At 38.6% G+C, this 22,196-nt stretch overlaps 1 protein-coding gene across 2 annotated transcripts in view; it reads left to right on the forward strand.

Moving 5' to 3' along the window:
• Nucleotides 1–464: 464 nt before the first annotated feature.
• The window catches only part of RAB3C (RAB3C, member RAS oncogene family), a 128,384-nt gene continuing 106,652 nt past the window's right edge, over nucleotides 465–22,196 (forward strand). Inside the window, exons 1-2 of one of the 2 annotated variants that reach the window (XM_066181182.1) lie at nucleotides 465–621; nucleotides 10,523–10,750. In XM_066181182.1, the coding sequence (XP_066037279.1) occupies nucleotides 598–621; nucleotides 10,523–10,750 (252 nt within the window). In that variant the 5' untranslated portion in view covers nucleotides 465–597. Of the gene's footprint in view, nucleotides 742–10,522; nucleotides 10,751–22,196 lie in introns of both variants that reach the window. The other variant, XM_066181183.1, reaches the window with a different exon arrangement.

The raw sequence follows: 22,196 nt of genomic DNA on the forward strand, positions 1-22,196 counted from the left end.
ACGGGAGCGGGCTAACGGGGCGGGAGCGTTAACTTAGCGGCGCGCCCTTCCCCTGCCCGCAGAGGGCGCTGTGCAGCGCCGCGCTCGGGCCCGGGTGCGCCCGCTCCGCTCCACCGAGCGGCTCCCGCAGCCCCCCGAGCGTCGCCCGCGCTCCCCCGGCCGGCGCGGCTCCCCCTGCGCGGTGGTGCCTGCTCCGTCTCGGCTTACCGCCTCAGCACGGGCACAGCGCGCCGCGCCCCCGCCCCACCACGGCGCCCCCTCTCCCCGGCCCCGCCGCCCTCTGCGGCCCCGAGACGGGATCGCCAAGCTCCGCGTTCGCCACGCTGCCTCTCCGACCCCGCCCCCTCGCGGCCTGGCGCCGAGCACCCCGGGAGCTGTAGTCCCTTCTCCCAGGGCCGAGGGTGGGGGACCCGGGCACCAGGACTACGACTCCCGGGAGCGCACGGGAGCGAGGGCGGGGCGGCCGGGGGGCGGAGCGCGGACAGCTCCGGTGCTGATCTCGACGCGGGTTTGCCGGCAGAGCCCGAGCGGGCGGGCGGCGGCTGTTGGCGTGCGGGAGCGAGCGGCTGCGGGCAGACGGCGGGGCCGCGCCCGGCGATGAGGCACGAAGCGCCCATGCAGGTCGGTCCTCGGGCCGGAGCCGAGCTAGGGGTGCGGCGGGCGCGGTGCAGCTGAGAGCCGGGACGGGGCAGGAGCTCCTCCGCCCGGGCCGCCAGGCCGGCTCTGCTGCTGCGGCAGAGGGTGAGGACACCCCTTGTGTGTAGGGGGCCCGGGGCGTGTGCGAGGGGTCGTGTCCCTGGGAGGGAGGCCCCGTCTCGGGGCAGCCGGGCCGCGGGCGGGTTTCGAGGCGCACTTGGGCACATCGAGCGGTGTTTTTGCGATGCTGCCCCTCGAGGGACGGCGGCAGCCCTCCTGCGGGTGAGCGGCCGGCTGTCAGGGGCTGGGTGGTGAGCCGTGCCGAGGTCGGTCCTGCCGAGGCGCGCAGGAGGCTGGCACGACGCCTCCCTTTACCTGTGGGGCCACGGAGCAGTTGCCCACCGACAGCGGGGAGAGGCGGCTGGAGCTGGGGGTGGCGAAGTGGGGCCACTTTTCTGCAGTTCTTATGTACGGAAAGAAACCCCTTGGCGCTGGATCAGCAGATGCTAGACAGATACGAGTTCTGTTATGCAGAGTTTTTAGCAGTTTCTGGGTTGTTGCCTCAAAACATTTTTTGCTGGTGAACTGTATTCAGTTATTAATTGTGGCCTGTTTTGTAATCCCACACAGGAGCTCTGGAGCCCCCAGACTATACATTTGAATATATGACTCTTTTCCAGTAGAAATGTGGATTGGTAACAATCATTTTATGATCAAGTGCAAAGAGCACTTTTGCAGTCTGTTCTGATTTAAGTTACGAATTGCAGCCCTGTTAGCTAATGTTTTTCATGCTGGATATCTACTCTGGCAGTAATAAATTTCAGGCTAAGGGAAGATCTGCAACCTTTTGCCTGCTACATGTATGTGTCAGAAATGTTTATGTGGTATTTCCCATTTATTCACATGTTTATTGATCTACTGAAGACATATTTAGTTTGTCTTGGCTTTGGAGAACATTTCCTTGAAGGAAATTTTGGTAGTAAAAGGTGACAACTATAGATTGGTCTCTACTGTATTTGACATTTTTTGACAGGTTGTTAAATTCGCCAAAGTTCTTAAGTAGTTGTGGAAACAAAATAATAGTAAAACATTAAAACAGAATCAAAAGACAGTTCAGATATTAGAAAAAAAGAAAATTTTACGCGACAACCACAGAACAGCTTCTTGGTTTTTATCCAGATTGTCAGAACAAATGGAATTATTGTTGAACATAATTTAGTAAAAGTCAGCAGAAACCCAGCCTCAGAATCAAGAGAGAGAGCAGAAAGCTATAAACCCCCAATAAATTCCATTTTTTCAAGTCTGTTGACATGGTCAAACAGTGTCTATTTTTAAGCATATCACATTCAAAATTATAATCATACACATGAGGAGTTTTTCAAAATATGAAAATGCAGTCTGGCACACAGAGTTTGATTTTCAGTTGTAGTTTCTGCAGGTTTTTTTTTTTTTTTTCTCCTTCTACTTACATTATTCCCAGCATACCCAATATATTATTCCTATTACTGATTCCAGTAAAACAGTTTTTCTGTTGTGGATTCTTCTTCCGCAGAATCCTTTGTTTTCCAACATAAGGCTTATACGGTTGAACCTTGTTCAAACAGGGTTTAGACTGGCTGAACTAATTGCTATATTTATTTTTTTTAGCTATGTGATTTTCTATTACATGAAACAAATGTAGTTGCTTCTTTGCGCATAACAATTTGTAACAGTGTTGCAGAGCTACCATCTCTGAATTGTAGAGCTAGAGAAAGAGTGATCAAGCATATATCTTTTGATCACATCAAAAACAACTCAGAGGAGAGTGTAATCATTTTCTTTTTTTACATTTCTACCAAACAATAATTAAAAAGAAAACTAAAATGTTAAAATAGTTTGGCAGGATGGAAAAAAAAGGCCTGAGCACCGGTGCCATCTTTCTATGTTTGTGAGTTCTTTGTTTCAATCTCAAGCTTATGTTATTTCTCTGAAGACAGGAAGAACCAACAATTACCAGAAAAAATAGTCCTTCCAGGAAAGAGTTGCCTAGTGTAAAAGTTTGCTGCTGTCATCTGCTGCATGTAACTGAATCTGGATTACACTTTGTGACTATTTTTCATTTTTTAGCCATGCTTCCAAAGAACAGATTTAAGTCTTAGGAGTGCGTATGGTCATGGAGAGGGTTTTTAGTTCAAAAGCAATGAACTTTCGTTTATGTGAAACATTGAATTCTGTATGGTTTCTGCATATTCTATTAAGAATTGGTCTGAATTACTTGAGAGATATATATATATCTTTCTCAGTAATGTCCCTAATGCTTTCATGACACTTTCAAAAGTGCAGCTTCAGTGGGAAATTCTCAGGGATTCATGCACCAGTTCACTCGCTTCTAGTTTCACTCCTTGTCTGATTGTAGCATGCAGATCTTCTACATACCTGCAGTTTGCCAAAATACTAAAAGAACTGCAGTTTGGATAACCTGGTTGTAGTGTTTATTAGAGCATATGGACATTAATGGTGGCAGATAGTAGAAAATGCTAGATCTCTAGAGACACTCTCTTCAACTTGCCAAGACATCTGATCATTTCAAAGGTGGCTGAAGGGAGAAAAATTAGGAAGTGGGAGGTAATCTGTAAATTATCTCCTTTGCCAAAGAAAGAAATGAAAACAATTTTCCTTAGTTTTTCATATCCTGTTGTCACTGGCAATAGGTATGTCTAGACAAGGACCGTTTATCGCAGACACTGCCAAACACAATGGAGAAGGGCAATGGCAAGACAAAATGCTGCTTACAGATTTAAGAAGTTATTATAAAATTATGATGAAAAAAGGCCAATCAAAGCTATTAGAGATAGGATTTTGCATGAAAAATGCAGCTCCTATCATGTAGCAAAATTATTAGATATGTCCGTGTTTGTTCGTAGTAGAACACTGGAGTACAAGAGCCTGCCAAACCAGTAAGTCCATGGAGAAACTTTTATATATAAACCTTTTAATTGACTGGTCTAGCTGCATCTGGAGTCTGTACTCATACTTCAAACTCTCCCCCTTTTTGGAAATGTACTGTGGAAGCTTGTTCCATTGCTGGTTAGATACTTACTTATCTCAATATATCAACAGTATAAACTAGCACTCAGGGTTATTGTTATCCAGAGAAACAAGCTCATGTTTTGTTTGCCGTTTTTTTCTTTGGTTTGGTTTCATTTTTATTTCTACCATAAGATAAGCTCTTCTTTCTTCTAATCTCCTTGTTAACCTTTCTGGTCGTTTTCCCATTTGAACTTGGCTTTCACAGAGATGCTTGATCAGAATTGTCACTAATGCTGTCTCACAGTGCCCTAGACAGTGGCATTAGTATTTCACTTGGTCTCTTAGCCTGATGAAGCTTCTTTGGCAAACAAAAAAGTACACAGTCTCTCCTAGTCTCATGACCCTGAGTGCTGTACTAAATCGAGTAAATAGCAGAAGGCTTTAGCCATCTCATTTTCATTCTTTCATATTTCCTGATAAATCTAAATTTACTTCTTCTGGAGTACCTGGGCTGGTACAGCTTTTTTTTTTTTTTTTTTTTTTTTTTTTTTTTTTTTTTTTTTTTTTCTATTTTTCATAGCTGCACTATTTTGGTGGCCTCTTAAGATTCTGTGTTATACTAGCTCACCTAGGACTGTATCTCTGGTTTTGCCACTATTTGAAGGAGGGTTTTTTACAAGCCACCTAGAGTGGGAACTAGAAATATACTTCCTAAGCTACCTTTTTCATAGACAAAGTAAATTTAGATTAAAGAAAGAGAAATGAAGGTTAACTTGCTAGCTCACCACAAGAATCCAGGCATTAGAGCCTTGCCAAAACCATTTTTCACTCACTTTACATCCTCCTGTCCTGGGAAGCTCCTGGCAGTGTGGCCATATTCATGGTAGTTTTGCTGATATGAAGCAAGTAGAGCTTCTCTGAAGTGTTTTAGACCTAACATCTCAGTTAGGTGTTCCCCAACTTCACCTTTCAGTGTTCTGCTTAAAAAACCCTTTGTATTTCTAACTACATGTTTTTAATTGGGCTGTGATACATTTACACTTATACTTGATTCTGACCTTATAATACCTTGAAGCAGATAAGCTTTTCCTAAAGCTGCCAAGTACATTAGTTTACAAGCTGTGCTCTGCAGATGGCTGGCAATCAGTAAATTCCAAATAAGTGGCCAGTGCATTGTCTACTGAACCCTGTTAATTCTTATTAATTGGTTAAAAAAGAAATTATAAAGATTTATGAGATTTGACTGTGGTCTGCATCTGTGGATATCAATGTGTTTGTTGAGATCACACCAAAAATGCAAGAGAGGAAGCAGCCTGCCCAAGATGTAGAAAAGAAGGAAATAAAAGTCATAGGATGCCTCTGAAAGAGTTAAGATTAAAATCCAGTCCCTAGATTAGTCTGATATTTCACCTCAAAAGTAATTAATTTCTTCATGACTTGGTTATTTGTCACAGTGTTCTTATACATAAGGATTTTGGTAACATTTTTACTACAATGATGATGTCAGTTGATCTACACATGAAAGACAACTATGTGCAGGGAGTGTTACTCACTTGCACATCCTACATACAGTTTGATAAATTAAGGTAATTGAATTTTTCCATTGTATTCCATTGTTTCAATATCCACTAATTATGTTTGACTAATTATATTTTACCAAAGATAGAAAGATGACCTCGCAAAAGGCTGCATATGCAGGAAACTCTGTTTTTACTAAAATATCAACTGAAGTCAGCTGCTGTATAGAAAGAAATAGCAGTGTATATATTTCCACCCTGTATACAGGAAAGAACCGTTTTTCTTTCCACTGCAATTATGCGTGTACAAACACTGATCAGTCAATGCTCTTTCACTCTGATCTGACCAAAGTGATCTATTAAAAAGGACCTCTGTTACCCTGCTTTCAGGGTCAGGCTGTAACAACACTAAACAGAAAGAAAGTGTTGCACTTTGAAAGAACTTTAAGTTCGCTAATCAGTATCTATCCTTACTGTACATCGAAGTAAGACATTTTCTCTGGACTTACTGTTGATCTTTTCCTTTAGGATGTGACTGTTATTAGAGTTTTTAAAGAAAAAACCTTACTTGCTAAAGGTGGGAAGGAATGAATCTCAGTCTTTTCAATGTCAAGTTCTCTTGACTTTTTCACCATATTTTCTACGGGCAAATTATCCTACTATGCATGCAGAGTGGGGTGCATATATGAGTGCAAACTAAAGCTGTGTTCAGGCCAGGGAGGTCACAGCATCCTGTGCTGCTGAAGTAAGAAAGATGTGCAAATTGATTCTGCCAAAGAATGAGGCCTGCCAAGGCATAAAGAGTCACAGAGCCAAATGTTTTGTTATAATCATGAAAGAGGCAGGTAAACACATTTTTTCTGGCATTTGTTCTCAACCCTGCTCTGTTTTCACCTCTTCTTCTGGAATCAAGGAGACAGCTAAACGTGAGACTTGGAAAGCACCTGCTTATGAACAGAAAATTCTGCTTAATGATTAAACTTGCCTATGGCCTTAAATAATCCATGTTTAAGGAGTTTAGACATGTGCTGTAAGCAGGGAAGCATAAAAAGCTATCCTTTATTTGTCATTGCACAATATTCAAACTGGCGACATAACTTCTCCTGGCTTTGATAAGGAGCAAGCAGGTGAGATCTCCTGTCTATAGATTTTCTGTCATTGTCTTGAGCTTAGACTTCTCAGTCGACTCTCAAGTCTGTCCTAAGTCCTCTAGGAAATGGCTTGAGACTCCTTTTGGTGCTATTGAAAATAACCCTGTGCATTTTCTCTTCAGTTCTGCTAAATAAGGGCAAAATTGTACTGAGAAAGCTCAGTGTGTTTTGTTGAAAGTGAGGCTCATTTAATATATCTATTTAACCTTTGAGAAAAAGCTTTGTCAAAATAAAGATATGCATTTTACTTTATTGGAAAGAGAATATCATAGTATTAGAGAAATTTATTTGGTCCTTATCCATGTATGTAGTGTTTGATTACAGGTGGGAAAGCAGCAATTCCTAGTGATTGCTTCCAGCATAATTTCCAAAGGTGGAACATAGCATCATCACAATCTTCTTCATATTTTACAATGCCTCCAATAGTAGGGGGAAGTATTGTCAAGAGTGAACTGCCATATTAATACCTTGGGAAGTGGATTACAGTGCATTCCATACTTAATTTTTAAGTCAGGAGTTTGCATTTAGGGAAGATAAGCTCTACAGACTTATTCTAAAATTTCAAGAGGACCAAGCATTGATATTTCCTTTACAGTTGGCAGAAATACAGATATTCCTTTAGGGTAAATTTTAGATTGTGAGCATAATGTGGATTGTGCTTGCAAAAATTTGTCTGTTTGCTTAGTACAGGAGTGAGTTTGGGAAGTAATGGCAAAGTCTTAGCAACTGCATGGAATTTGATATTCCTTTACACTAGTGCAGGCTCATTTGGGTTTTGGATGGGAGAGAGGACCACTATCAGTAATCTAGGGAGACTGGCTTGCTAGGATAAAGTTACTTTCTCCTAACAGTTTCAATTATTACCTCACTAATTCTCTTGGAGAAATTATGCCTATCCTATGCCTTTCCTATGCCTTTTGCATCCTGTAATAAGCAGACAAACTCCTTCCCCTGAAATAAAAAAAGCTTAAATTCTGTATTCAACATGCCTGTAATTCTGCCTATGATACTGCAAGTAATGACTCCATAAGTTTATGGCACAGTGAAGGTGTTGGGGTTTTAATTTTTTTTTTCAGAAATGTTTAGGAAACTGCTGCACGACTAATGCATATAACCACACAAATTTAAAGGAACACTGAAATTTCTGTGGGTAAAGTCTGTATTTAAAACTATCTACAGGAAACACATTATTACTCAGGAAGGCTACACAATGTACATGGTTTAGCAGAACTATTATTAGAATCCAGGTCTCCTGATTTCTCTGCTCACTGAATCATACTGTTTCTGAAGTGTTAGGCATTAAAGTACATGGGGATCAGTTGGAAGCTTCATAGGACTCAGGGGGCAAATGGATGAAAGCTTAAACTCCTTTTTGTAAATCTTAAGCAGGTTGAAGAAGCTAAGTGAAAGGCTTCCTAGGAGATAAAATCAGGAAAGAATATGCTATTCCTCCTTGTTACAAGGGGTAACTACTGCTTTCAGCTGCAGCACAACAGAGGGGAGCCCGAAGGGCAGTGGAACAGGCTGCTGTAGCAACACATAGTGGTCACACATCTGGCACCCACAGGCGCTGCAGTCTTTGGTCTGATAGACCTCATTGACTTCTTGTTGCAAACTCTACACAACATCAGCATGCCCTGTATTATACTGCTTTGTAGGGACTTGTCAGTAGACTCCTTTAATCAATACTTGATTTCCTTTTTCTTGTGTTCTAAGCAAAATATCCCAAAATAGTTATACAATACGGGACAGTAATGGAAGTTTTGGTCTTTTCTGTAGAAATAATCAAGCTGAAAGATTTGTAATGTGTATGCTTGACAATATTCAGATTTTATTCTAAAGCTTCTTTGTTGCATACCTGTGGAAGAAGCGGCTAAATATTAAGGCAAATGCAAACACTCAGGTTGCAAGTGTGTCAGTACCCAATACTACATTTAATGAAGAAGGTAATTCTGAAATTGAATTCTGAAATCAAACACTCTAATATAAATTACTCTATAATTTATGAAATATAAATCTGACTGTGAATTTTCTGTTAAAAACTTGCTACTTCCAATGTCTTCTTTTTGTCCCCACTCCTATATGCCTCTACAGTAACCCAAGGAAGCTGGCATGATGTTTTTGATGATATGAGATAGCAGAATTATCTAAAACAATTATACAGTAACTAAAATTTTGTCTGAGAGTGTGGGTTAGTGCACTGCTGTCACCCTGGTTCCAGTTGTCCTTTTTGATTGCCCAAATGCGTTCTGAGACGCCTAAATTAGAAAATTTTTACATGAGCTTCTTTTCTGTAAGCTTTTATGTTGTTATGGTGTCTGTCTTTCTGTCTCAAATCAGCATGCAAAAGTGTTGTTCTTAGAATAATCATATTCAAAAAAGCTTTCATAGGCTTTCAAAATACTTGATAATTTTTCTCAAAAACTCAGCTGAAATACTCTAAGTGGTTTTTTTTTTTTGTTTTTTTTTTTTGTTTTTTTTTTTTTTTTTTTTTTTTTGTTTTTTTTTTTTGTTTTTTTTTTTTTTTTTTTTTTTGAGCAACCTAGGTAGAACTTTGGTCAGGTTTTCACGCTAAGCTCTGCAATTTTCATGAAATCCTAAGGAGTACTTCTTATAAATGGAATGAATCCATGATCTTTGAAGTCCCTAGAGCATAATACATTGCTCTTTAACAGTATTCAGTAATCTGTGCTTATTCAGGTGTTTTATATGGATTAAAAACTGTATTTTAAGGACTCAAATTGAAAAATGTTGATGTCATCCAGCAGAAACTTGACACAGTTGGGAGGTGGGCAACTGCAAACCTTAGCAAGGCCAAGTACAAGGTCCTACACCTGCACTGGGGCAATCCCAGACCCACACACAGGCTGGGCAGAGAAGGGACTGAGAGCAGCCCTGTGGGGAAGGACTTGGGGGTGATGGCTGATGAAAAACTCACCATGAGCTGTGAGTGCTCACAGCGCAGAAAGCCATGGAAATCCTGGGCTGCATCCAAAGCAGCACTGGTCAGCAGACTGAGAGAGGGGTTCTACTCTTCTGTTCTGCTGAGACCCCAGCTGGAGCACTGCATCCAGCTCTGGGGTCCCCAGCATGATGACAAGGAGTTGTCAGAGCAAATGCAGAGGAGGACCAGGAGGTTGCTGAGAGGTCTGGAGCAGCACCCCTGTGAGGATGGGCTGAGCAAGTTGGGGCTGTGCAGCCTGGAGAAGAGAAGGTTGTGTGGGGACCTCATAGACACCTTCCAGTATCTGAAGGGGCCTGCAGGGAAGCTGGAGTGACAGGGCAAGGAGGAATGGGTACACACTGAAAGAGGGGAAATTTAGATTAGATATTAGGAAAAGTTATTTACTGTTAGAGCAGTGAGACACTGGTAGAGGCTGCCCAGAGAAGCTGTGGATGCCCCAGTCTTGGTGGTCTTCAAAACCAAGTTAGATAAGGCCGTGAGCAACCTGGTCTAGTGGGAGGTGTCCCTGGCAGCAGGATTGGGACTAGATGATCTTTAACATCACTTCTGAAGCTCAATACTCTATTACTCTAACTGCCACTTATGATGATGTTGCATTAAGATTGCAAATTCTAAAAACTACAGAAAATACTAATACTGGGAAAAAAATATCAAGACTTTATTTCAGAGGTGCATATATCACTATTTAATGGTACAAGAACTAAAACCTGGTAAAGGAAAAATGCCTTGAGTAAGTTTATAAGCATGGCAAAAGATGGAATCTTATTTACAGTAAAAATAAATGGATCAAGAATTTTATTAGATGTAAAACCTTCTAAGCTTCTGTTTGGAAATATACCTACTGTGTCAAAATGAAGCATTGAGCTCTTATTTCTCTCTTATACAAATGAAGTGTCATTGCATTTTCTCCAAACAGTTTCTGAAAACAATTTTTTTAAATGATATACTCAAGAACTGGAGTTTTAGAATTATTATTTTTTGTTTTGGTACCAGTCACCAGTCATTTTTACATCCTCTATTGCTACCAGAACTACTACTAGATACAAGAATCACAAAAAATAATTAGAACTCTGTGAATTTCTTAAAGTTCACATTGAAGCATACACATGACTAATCTTTCAAGAAGATATTCTTCTTGATCTTCATTGATACCTGGTATGAAAAACTCCAATAAAATCTAAATTATTGCATTTTTTATGATAAAAGAGACAATAAGATATTTCTTTTTTTATTTTGAATTACAGATGGCATCCGTTCAAGATTCCAGATATGGCCAGAAAGATACATCTGACCAGAACTTTGATTACATGTTCAAACTGCTCATTATCGGCAACAGCAGTGTTGGGAAAACCTCCTTTTTGTTCCGATATGCTGATGATTCCTTTACATCTGCATTTGTAAGCACGGTTGGGATCGATTTCAAAGTAAAAACGGTTTTCAAAAATGAAAAAAGAATTAAGCTACAGATTTGGGTAAGCTGAAAAATATTTCCATGAACTAAGCAAATTGTAGTAGTTTTGATGGCATTTACTTACACAACTTCAGATTTGCATTGAGTGTCATAACTCATATATTTAGAGAGAGAGCATAGGAATGAAATAGTAGTTAATTTTTTTTTGCACAGTTTTTCTGTCTTGAATATTAGAGTGCAAACGGTATTTTTAAGGTATTGAAGTACAGTTCTTTATCATTAATTAAATTCCTTTTGGAAATAATACAGATTGACACCTATTAATATCTGTGCAGTGAGCTATAAATGTCTGTATAATATGTAGACTGTTGAAAGTGATAGATGTTATTTCAAAGTACCTTGAAATACCAGTTTTAGGATCTGGTGTCTGCCCTTAAAAAATTATGAATTCATGTAGGAGCTATAATAGTGGATGCATAACAGATGGCATAATTTTTTACTCTGTCATCCTGATAACCTGAAACATCTTCCATCATCTCCTGTGGAAGGAAACTGGTGCAAAGAGATAGTGTTACCCAGGCATACAAATCCCCTCATTCCTTGCCTATACCTTAGAGACAGTAGAAAGATGCCCAGTGGAGAAAAATGAGGTGCCAGGGAATAGGTTTCCTTTTCCACAAGCGCTCATCAAAAATAAATGATAGCCAAAACTTATTCCATAGAATCATAACATATCCTGAGTTGGGAGGGACCCCACTCCTGGCCCTGCACAGGAGCGACACAACAATCACTCCATGTGCATGAGAGTCCTATCAAAAACTTGAATTCTGGCAGACTTGGTGCTGTGACCACCTCTCTGGGGAGCCTTTTCCAACATCCAACCACCGTCTGGGTGAAAAACCTTTTCCTAATATTCAACCTAAACGTCCCCTGACAGAGCTTCATGTCATTCCCTCAGGCCCTGTCACTGGTCACTCAGAGAAGAGATCAGTGACTGCCCCTCCTCTTCCACTCTCAGAGAAGTTGTAACTGCAGTGAGGTCTCCCCTCAGTCTCCTCCAGGCTGAACAGGCCAAATGACCTCTGCTGCTCCTCATACGCTTCCCTTCAAGGCCTCTCGCTACCCTTGTGTCCTTTCTTTGGATGCTTTATATATTACCTTTGTGTCCTTTTTGCATTATGGTGCCCAAAACCACACACAGGACTTGAGATGAAGCTGCCCAGTGCATGATGCCTTGGAGTGGCTACCTAGAACAGAGGTTAGACAAGGTTAGGAGAGTAAAAGTGAGCATTTATTAAAGGCCTTCAATAGGTACACCTTGGGCAGACAGAAACCTCAGAGAGGCTACACCCAAGCTAGACAATGGTCATGATGTTTTCAGACAGACATAAGTTTGGTCCATTTACATATCAGGGTTAATCCTCCAATTACAGCTGCAGGTAATGAAGTCATTAAGGTTGCTCCCCATCCCCAACTCACTTTTGTTTATACTTTTGAACCCTGAGACAGTAAGGTGTCCTTGAGCTTCAGGCCTAGGGGTATTGTCTTGTCTGAACAAAATGTGAAGACAGTAGCTAGCCCTCTATGTAGTTTTAGAGTTATACACTAAAGCAGTACGGAATTGGAAAAATATGAGGCTAAAATACTAAGGCATCATTACCCCCAAAGCCAAAATTCCTGTAGGCCAGGGGAATGGAGAGCAGAGCAGGACAATCCCTTCCCTTGCAGTTCTCTTCCTGTGCCCATGAACCCTAGGACATGGCTGGATTTAGGATAGATTCACTAATGCTTACATCCTCTCATTCTTGGATGATAGGGTGATACTGAAAGGAGAGGGAAGAACAGCAAGACCCTTAGTAATGTGGAGCTGAAGCTTAAGGTCTTCATGGAGTGCATGAGGACTTTGAGCAGTGTTTCCTTTGTGAGACATTTGTAAGAGCCTTAAACTCCAGGGTTTTTGTTTGTCTTTTTTTCATGAATACAAGTAATTTAAAATTTGTTTAATGATGGGAAGCTTTAAGTCTCAGAAAATCTTTGTTCATTTCTGAACTGTTCATCTAACATGATTTAAACAGAAAATAAATTGATAATTTTCTTAATAGGGTAAAATGGAGAATTTCCCAGGGTTCTCTACACTCTATCTCATTAGGCTTCAGCCCTTGTATCTCAATTTGATGTTCTGTCCCCCTAGCAACTAGAACATAGACTTTTTGCCTCTTAAGCTTTTTAAGCTTAGGTTCTTACTATTGTTATTAGTATAACAGTGGTAAATACTAAGTAACTATATATCACATGAATATAATGTGATTTATATATATATGTATATATATATATAACTTCAATAATATGCTGGCTTCATTTTAGTAACTTAATGCTGGAGATTGCATTGACATAACCTAATTTTTTATAATGGAACAATAAAATTGTGTTCATATTACAGTTTTTAGTGTAATAAGTACAGTTCTTCTTTTAATCACCAAGTAACCATTACAGCAGATTTCTCAAGTGATTAGTTTGACACCAGTATATTTTTTGCCTCTCCATGTCACAAATATGTGCTTAGCTCAAAGTTGTCCACTGATCTAGATGTGTTCATCACTGGCACAAATGGGATGTAGTAGCTGTATTCTTCCCAGTCCTAGCAAAATGTATTTTGCTTGTTGTTCTTTGCATGGCATTGACATCAGAGTCCAAACAGGATTTGAAAGTTCTTGCCTGAAAAATCTTGCAACCCAAATGATTGAAAAAAACCCCAAGATCTCTATGTTCCTTAGGGAAGAGGAAACATAGGCTCAGGGCATGGAAGACACCTTCCTGTTTTGTGAAGAGTCATGTGCTAGGATGTAGGGTTAGAGACAAGACTTCAGATTACGTTTTTATAGAAATGGGTTTTATCCCAACCAGCACTGCATTTTTATTTGTGTTGGTGGTTGGTTGTTTTTTGTTTGTTTGTTTGTTTTGGTTTGGTTTGGTTTTTGTTTGTTTGTATGTTTGTTGTTTTCACTAAGTTTCTAATGCCAGTTCTCAAAAGGCCTTATCAATGCCAAATTAACTCAAATTGCAACAACTCACTTACAGCTGTCTGTGCTTTTTAGATTGAGTGTTCTGTGTTGGAGCATTGTTTTGCAGTTAAGCTTGCTAGTAAATCCTTTGAGTTTTGCACCTCTGAGACCTTCAATAAAATCAGTAAGGGATCTCAGAAAGCTATTCTTATGCCCACAATTGGAAATAGAGCACCATTGCCCTGTCTCCTAAGTTATATCCACAGCAGAATTGTTCTTAATAGGCATTGTCTATATATGTAACTTGTGTCAATATTATATTCTACATGTTCTTTTTATTGATTATGCAAATAACTTTCTAAAATGAATAGTGCACTTGCAATATCCATTTCCATTTCATTTATTCATTTATTAATTTATGAAAGGCAATTTATGTAGGATAGAATATAAAATCAAATTAATCATAGCGAGTGTGATTTGATGTTAAATCTGAGTAGAAATATGAGGTTATAATACTTGCATGAAGTTATAACACTTCCCTCAAAAGCAGTGACAAACTATTTGGTGGCATCATGTGATAGCTGATGTTCAGCATACATGAAATAAAATATTATTGAAAACCTCACAGTTTTGAAAACTTAGAAGACTGGAAATGCAACTTTAAAATGTGTTTTGAATGACAAAAATAAGAACTGAATTACTTTGCCAATCACTTATATGAAGAAATACATGGAATGATGCTGCTCTGCTATTCTTGATTGACAATAAAATGCAGAAGTATGTAAATAGTAATGATGTTAACTCACTGAAATTCCCTATCTAGACACACAATCAATCCAATCAAATTTTTCCTGTTACAATTTTGTACATATTCTTCTAGGTTAATTTTCCTGTTTAATAGTGCTTTCAAGATACTTTGTCTTCAACTTGAAGCCTGTTGGATCTTGCAGATTCTGTCAGAATAGGATTCTCATATGCTTACCAGTGAAGATTACAAGTTGGTTTAAAGTCAGCATGGGCGCTCAAGGAAGCAGAGTCATTATTTAATAATAAAATTCACAGTGTCTTTATCACAGATGAACTAGGAAGGATGATCAGATTGAGGTAGGTGCTGTTTACATACTGGGATGCCCTGCAAGTCTTTTCTTTATTTGAGTTTTTTTCTTGCTTGGAGGCAATAGTGTCTTATTCTTGAACTGTCTTCTTACATTTTTCAAGTCAGGGAGGATGGGGCTTCATCTAAGTCCTTGCTATAACATCATTTTCAAATGGCCAGAAAGAGCTTGCTAGGAGCACTGTAACATTTGCTTCTTTTCCTTCTGAGCCAAACATCTTTCCACAGTGTTTACCACTGGAATTGAAAGAAGTTCATAGTTCAAGTGCTATATTTGTTAGTGGTAGCACATTACCACTTTCTGAATGCAATCTGTTTCTGAACTTTTCCTGTTAGCTGAAACAAGGGGAAATTCTGGGAATCTTTTGTTCCATTTTAAGATGCCCTTCAAAAGGTAAATGTTATCCAGTTGTAGTTGGATATGGTTTGCCTGAACTATTTTGTTTCCCCTCTTTTGCTTATTTCTACACAATATAAATCATTGAAGAGCCTGAAAGTTTTGGGGCAGGATCCTATTTTCATACTGCAGTATTATTTCATATGGTCCTTCTTAAATATTCATTGAGAGTACTTCCACTTATGTGCAAGTCATATTTGGTATACTTTATTTCCCAGAAATACTTGTGAAATTTATTAATAATTATTTTTGCTTAATTGTTTTTTACCCTTATTTTCATAGCATCTGGAGTTGTCAACAACAGATATTGAAAATTTATACAGTCAAAGGCGAGCTTATTATAGTACAGAGAGAACTATTGTATCCTGATCTACCAGAGAACCACCAGTAGTTTTTAATCTCAGTTTGGCTTTAAAGGAGTCTTAGTTAATTTCAGAAATTGTATATTTCCTGAATTTGGGGATTATTAGTCCTCTCTTTACCTTACCCTGTTTATTCTGTATTCTGTTTCCTGTACTTTTTTTCTGTTTATGTTAAAGTCACACCCAGGGATCCAATTCAGTTACAGTTTTCCATCATCTTAGGTAGGTAGCCAAGAAAGAAATTGTTGAATAATTCACTTTCAGCCATTCAAGTGGTAATGAACAGTAGGAAGGGGAGATACTGCTTACCTAAAAGGAGACAAGACAGTTTGTCTTTTCTCTGAACTTTAGTATATACTGATAATTTAATTAATCTATATAATACAAGAAAATGCAGATAACTACTATAGCTTAAATGTTAAAGGCATCAGAGTAAAGGAAAATACAAGCAGAGGTTGGAAAGATAAAATATGTGGTGCTATTTGAAGTTTGACTGCCCGTGCTCATACTGTGAGGCAGGATGTAAGAGAAAGCACCAAGAATCTGGGTGAAAATGGGACCAAGAGTTTATGAGTTAGGGCACCAAAGACAGTGAGAAAAATGAGATACTACATGTGAGGATTGGTATTATTTCTTTGCACACTACAAAACACACTATGGAAGTTCTAAAAGGTGTGACACTACAGTCCTGGAAAACCCAGAACTTCACTCATTGTATTTTTTTGTGTGAAATGCCGCCTTGGACAGTATTTGATGTGTAAAAATATAGATGCATCCATTATAAACAATACACACACATCTTGTAAAACTAACTGCAATTCCTGTATGGAGCCAGGGTTCAATCTTCAGTGCCAAAGACCTTGACAATGTAAAAAGCAACTCAGTTCAAATTTCAGTGCAAAGAGCACTTGCTGTACACTTTGTCAGACAGGCCAGTGTCTCGTTGGCCAGTGATTGTATTTTTAAAATTCATAAGCTATTTATTTAAAATGCAGCACTGGCTATTCAAATATTTATGAGATATTACAATTTTATTACTATTAAAAAGTGCCCATCTTGTGAGTCTTAATCACTGTCTTTAAATGCAACTCAAAAAAGGATGATGACTCTTAAGTTCAGCACCCTGTCTAGGCCGCCCCATGTCCTGGGCCAGCATGCTTGCTCTAAGATGCACACCGAAGTGATTGCAAATTTCTTAGCTTCAAATAGTTTGGAGAGGAAATGTGAGTTAAATGTCAGTTCTGCAACTCTAACCAGCATTAAGTTCCACTATTTTTCTCAATATTCCAACAGTTTTTGAAGGTCTTCTGTAGAGTCTTGGGTCAAGGATTTCACTCTTTTTTGAAGTCCTGTGCCTTACAGAACCCTCCAATGTTTACTTCACATTGCTGGACTTTAAATATTCCTTGAAAAACACTCGTTATTTGCAAAATGATACATCTGTATTCAAAGGCATATATTATTTGGAAAGAAAAGTTGTCATTTAGCATAATTGAGATTCCAAATAAGGCTTATCCCACTGTTTAGGTTGAAGCTTATGTGAGAATTTTTTAACAGAAACTTAGCTAGTGTAAGATCCTGCACTGAACACTTTTATATAGTGTGTCTTAGGCAGTTTTCTTCATTGGACTCCAGGGAAATGCATCCTGCCATGTTTTAGGCCAACAAGTCATCAAACTGCCACACTTTGAGTAATTGCAGGTCCCCCTAACCTGTGACCAGACTGTCTTCTGGTATACCATTTTTTCAGCTGCCTTTGCCTTCCACATAGTGATCTGCAATTCACCAGTTGTGACTGTCATGAAGCATATACCAGTGGAAGAACTTTCATGGACCAGCACTTGCACACATGCAAATATCATATAAATGTTACGTAGGCTCCCTAAAAGTTGGTGATGAGAAAAGGAAAGAGAAGATAGGAGAGTGTTTCATACATGTGTATCTGAATATCAAGATTTTTTGTTTTATTTTTTTTCAAGAGAGGATTCAGGGTGGGAAAGAAATAATGAAAGGAATTATTTTGCTGTGACAGGGATTTGGATCAGAAGCATTGGACTAAATTTGAAAAACCAGCTATTTTAATTTTACAAGCTCAACAGAGTTCAGAGAAATCTGACAGTATACTTTAAACTGTCAATGTAACTTATTAAGTTATCCTTTTAATAAGCAAAACTAAGACTATTTCTAAAATCAAATTAATGTTGACAGTATTCCTAAAAGTGAAATCAACGTGCTGCGAGGTCCCATGAACCACTTTAGCAGCAAATTTATAGCAGCTATAAAGTTGTAGTGAATCTAAAAGAAAAAAAAAAAGAAACTGATACAGTTTCTTTGCTGAATTTTAATAAGGTTCATGTTGTAGATTAGAGCAAAATGTTGTACTCTTGCTGTGCAGTTGTTGCTTTGAAATCACAGGACCAGAGCCTTGGACAGGTGCCATGGTGTAAATACCACGAAAATGGCAGTGTAGAGATAATATTTAAAGCTCACTTTTGCCCTCTCCTGCTGCTCAGTGCAAGCTGTTTCCCTGTGCTATGTTAGAACATCTTGAAGTCGTTCTGAAATTATCCTGGGGGAAAGGGACACGAGTGACTGAGAGAGGATATGGGGGTCACACAAAAGGAACTAATTTTTGTTTAATGCTAGTCAATTTGCATTTTGTTCAGGGAGTAAGCTTAGGTGCATTTTGTAAGAGCACAGAGCCATCAGGGTCTCTGTGTCACATGGGGATGTTTGTAGTAGCTTACATATTTAATGGGCAATGCATGCAGATTTTACATGTCAAATTACGGTATCAAACAAAACAGCATGTCTGGAGAATTTAGCTCTGTATTTACATTGCTGTTTCTTGGTCAGATAAGTAAAAGCAGTTGGTTTATTGGTTGCATTTTTCTTTTAGAGAAACTGCTTTTTCAACTTCTTTTCAGTGTAGTTGAAGGGTAATCTTCTTCAATCTTTCCTGAATAAGCATATTGTTCTTTTGCAATCGTCTTTGTATTTTCTGGTTTAACCCAGATTGTTTTATTACTTGCTCTTCATAAACAAATTCCTTCTCCAGTTTTTACCCGTTATGACTTCATTTATTCAATAATTGCAGTTTGAAAATACAGAGCATTTTACCTCAATGAATTCAGTCAACTTAGATGGAAATTGTCAATGGTGTAATTTGCTGACTTGTTTACTCTAAAATTATTATGGTATCTCTCTATCTATGATGGTAGCTATATATATATGTATAAAGTTCTTACTTTTCTGGACATCAGCTTATTATTTATGTGTATTTACAAAATGAAAAAGGAATTTAGGTCTGCCACAGGAAATCACTTTTTCTCTTGTGACAGCAAGAATGATACTCAGTGGGCATTGTTGCCCCATATAGATTAGATACTATTGACTTTGTTTTATTTTATTTGGAAATAAAGCCCACTCTGCAAAAACAAATATGAAGTAAACTCTCATAGGGGTTTCTGGTTTTCCTTTACAGATGGTTCGGTTTGTGACCCTGACTACCAAGGCCTGTATTTGTTGATCTTAATGAAGCATTCCAGAATGAGCTGAGCTAAATAAAAAAACATCTGGAAATGTAATGTCTCAGAATTCTATGTTCACCTAAAATTAGGACATGTACTTTCTGCAATGTCCTGAAATACTTTGGAACTGCTTATTTCTGACCTCTTCTCCAAAAGTTATTCAAATTCTAGTCATCCTACAAGACTTCTTAACAGCCATTAGTTCAATTTACTTCAGGTGCAATTTCTTCAGAGAATTCTGTGATTAGGATTTCTAGATTTCAGTGGATACGATCACACATGATACAGCAACATGTATGCTAAAAGTGATGCTATATCTAATATACTGAGAAAAAAAAAAAAGGTGAGAGCTAGAGTGTGAGAGCATCTCAGCTGGCTGGGTATAAATGTAAGATTCTTCTACTGTATGAACAAAATGAATCAAGGTAATTTCCTGGCGACCACTGACTTCAATACTGGAAAGAAGAGTGGGTCAGGAACTAATGACAAGTTGTTTTGACAGGAGAGGGCATCAGAATTAAAATGCATTGTGTAAAGTTAGTAAACTTAATACATAGTAGGTATATGCTAATAATGATTGCAAATGATGGGAAGTTGGAACATGTTACCAGTGTAGAAGAGGATCTGTATATCATGCATTAAAAAAAAAAAAAGCCCTACTAGCTTTCAAGTGTCAGGTTAAAGAATTGGAATTTAAATTAATGATATGAAACTGGACACTTCAAGAACAAGAATAAGAATAAGAAAGTACTTTAAAAAGTATAAGTTATTTAGTTAACAACCACTGAAAAAAGGCATGATCTGGGTATATGAGGAAACAAAGGGATTCCTACTAACCATCCAAGGAAAAACAGTTTATACAGCTTTTGCATATGCCTAGAGAAGTATTTCCAAGGGAAATGGGACTATTTCATTATTTACTGCACTGGAGATACTTCATATGGAGAAAGAAGTTCAAACTGACAACAGGTAAAGAAATAATCCTATTATACTACATAGAGGAACTAAAGGAAATAGAAGACGACAAATAATGTAAGTTTTTACTCCAGAAAACAAAGGCAAGACTAGTACTTTAGTTTTTCATAAAGCTTTGGGTTTTTTCCACAAACACAATTAATTTTGTCCAAAATGCACAATCTTCCATTGAGAAACATTTTACATGAGAAAAAAATGTGTAAGCAGGCCCATTATTTATGAGATGTAAATGTGCTAACGAAACCTGTAACAAGAGAACAGGATACACACTCATCATCATTCATGGTTTGACTTAGAAAGCTTCTGTGGAATTGGGCAGATAAGTGGCACTTGGACCTTTCTGAATGCTAACAATTGCTACTTCCCCAACGCTATGCTTGTACGATACTTTGAATATGGTGGTAGTCTTGTATAGAGTACCTAAAGGATTCAGGTATTTGTCTTGCTTCTCTTGCTTCATGAGACAACATTTTTTCTGCTCTTATTTAGACTAACTCCCTTTCAGATTGTCCATCTCTCAGATACTAATAATGCTTTCTTTTCATAGCACTCTGGTTATGGCAGTTTAATTTATCGAGGGGCTCAAAATAGTGTCAGTAGCTAGCTGCATCCCATAAGGTAGAGCTGGTGGCATGTAGCAGAATCACAAAAGAAGCAAAAGTGATTAGTAGGAAACCAGTTTGGTCTTTGGACATGATGTATCTGGTAGACAAAGAAGCTCACTAAACAGCTGCTGAGTGTAAACATTTCTTTTTTCTGATGCAGGTAGTATGGAACCTATCAAGGCAGAAAGTCATTAAAAAGATCACATAATGGCAGAGGGGGTTAATGGCTTTGGCTGGGAAATGGAAATGCTGGAATAGCCAGCATAGCTGGGATAGCAGTGATAGTATTGTGCTAATTAGAGAAGGAGAGAAAACCAAAAGAAAGATGTGATGGAAGCACATATGGGGATTCTTGTAAAAATGAATGTCAAACCTGAAGCAAGATTGTAATTAGCAGAGTGAAGGATGAAAAGATCTTACAGAAGAGTCAGATAGTCCAGGACAAATGCCTCTGTGCTGAAGATTATAAATGCCATTATGATTGTGCAGAAACAGCAACCTTAAAGCTAAGTGGAAGAAGCAATGATAGAAGTCATTTGTACATAAGTCTTAATTAGGCTTCAGCTCTGGAGATTAAATTTACATATATTTAGAGCTAGATTTTTTTTTTTCTTGCTCTAGTTGGAAGGCTAAGGCACTCTTAAGAAATATGCTGTTTTAACCAGCCATCATAATATCCAGTCTGCATGAGAAGAATGAGCCTGTAGTTTTAAATGGATAGAAAGAAGAAAACCTGGAATTCTTCATAAATTTTGTCAGTCCCATGCATATAGATAAGCAATGGAAGTTCTTGGTAAAAGTTTGCATGAATTAAGAGAAGTATGGGCAAACTTATGTTAAGAGATACTCACTGAGAGTATTTATAGTAACAGAAACTACTTCTGGCTCAGGAAACTTGAGAGCTGTGTGCGGTTGGAGATAGGAGGCATATTAAAAAGTATCTATCATATGTGTCCAGCTTGTTGCAGTTTTCCCTAAATATTTAATAAACACTATTAGAGAGGATACCAACTAGCTATAATGTTTTTCATTTGACCCAGCAAGACTGGCCATACATAAAGGTGTATTATCTACAAAAACAATCAGTTCTTTGTCTTCTCCCAGGAAAAGCTTCCCTGCTTTTTATGAAGCTGTATTTCCTAGCTGGACAAGTGCAAACTTATTCAGTCGTGGCCATTTTAGTGCTCAGGCCTGTTATATACAAATCAATCTTAATCCTTTGAAAACAATGGGGTCCTGGGAAATTTGCCTGCCTGTCTCTTACAACAAGGATTTTTAAGAGCTGTGTGATATTAGTTCTCAAGTGATCACAGCAGAGGTTGAAGGTAAGGCAGGGCAGGACTGCAGTCTTCTTGTTTCACTGTGGTGAAATTAGGACCTGGATGGATTCCAGGAAATCTTCTGGTAATACTTGCACTTTGATTCCCATTTTTAAATATTGCTGAGGTAGATTTTTTATTCTGTACTGTCTGATAGATAACATACTAGGTTTCTTTTGCTAAATTATAAAATTTTTTTCTTC

The sequence above is a fragment of the Chamaea fasciata genome, unplaced genomic scaffold, assembly GCF_029207755.1.
Source record: "Chamaea fasciata isolate MVZ Bird 193981 ecotype frontalis unplaced genomic scaffold, bChaFas1.0.hap1 SCAF_4, whole genome shotgun sequence".
NCBI lineage: Eukaryota > Metazoa > Chordata > Aves > Passeriformes > Sylviidae > Chamaea > Chamaea fasciata.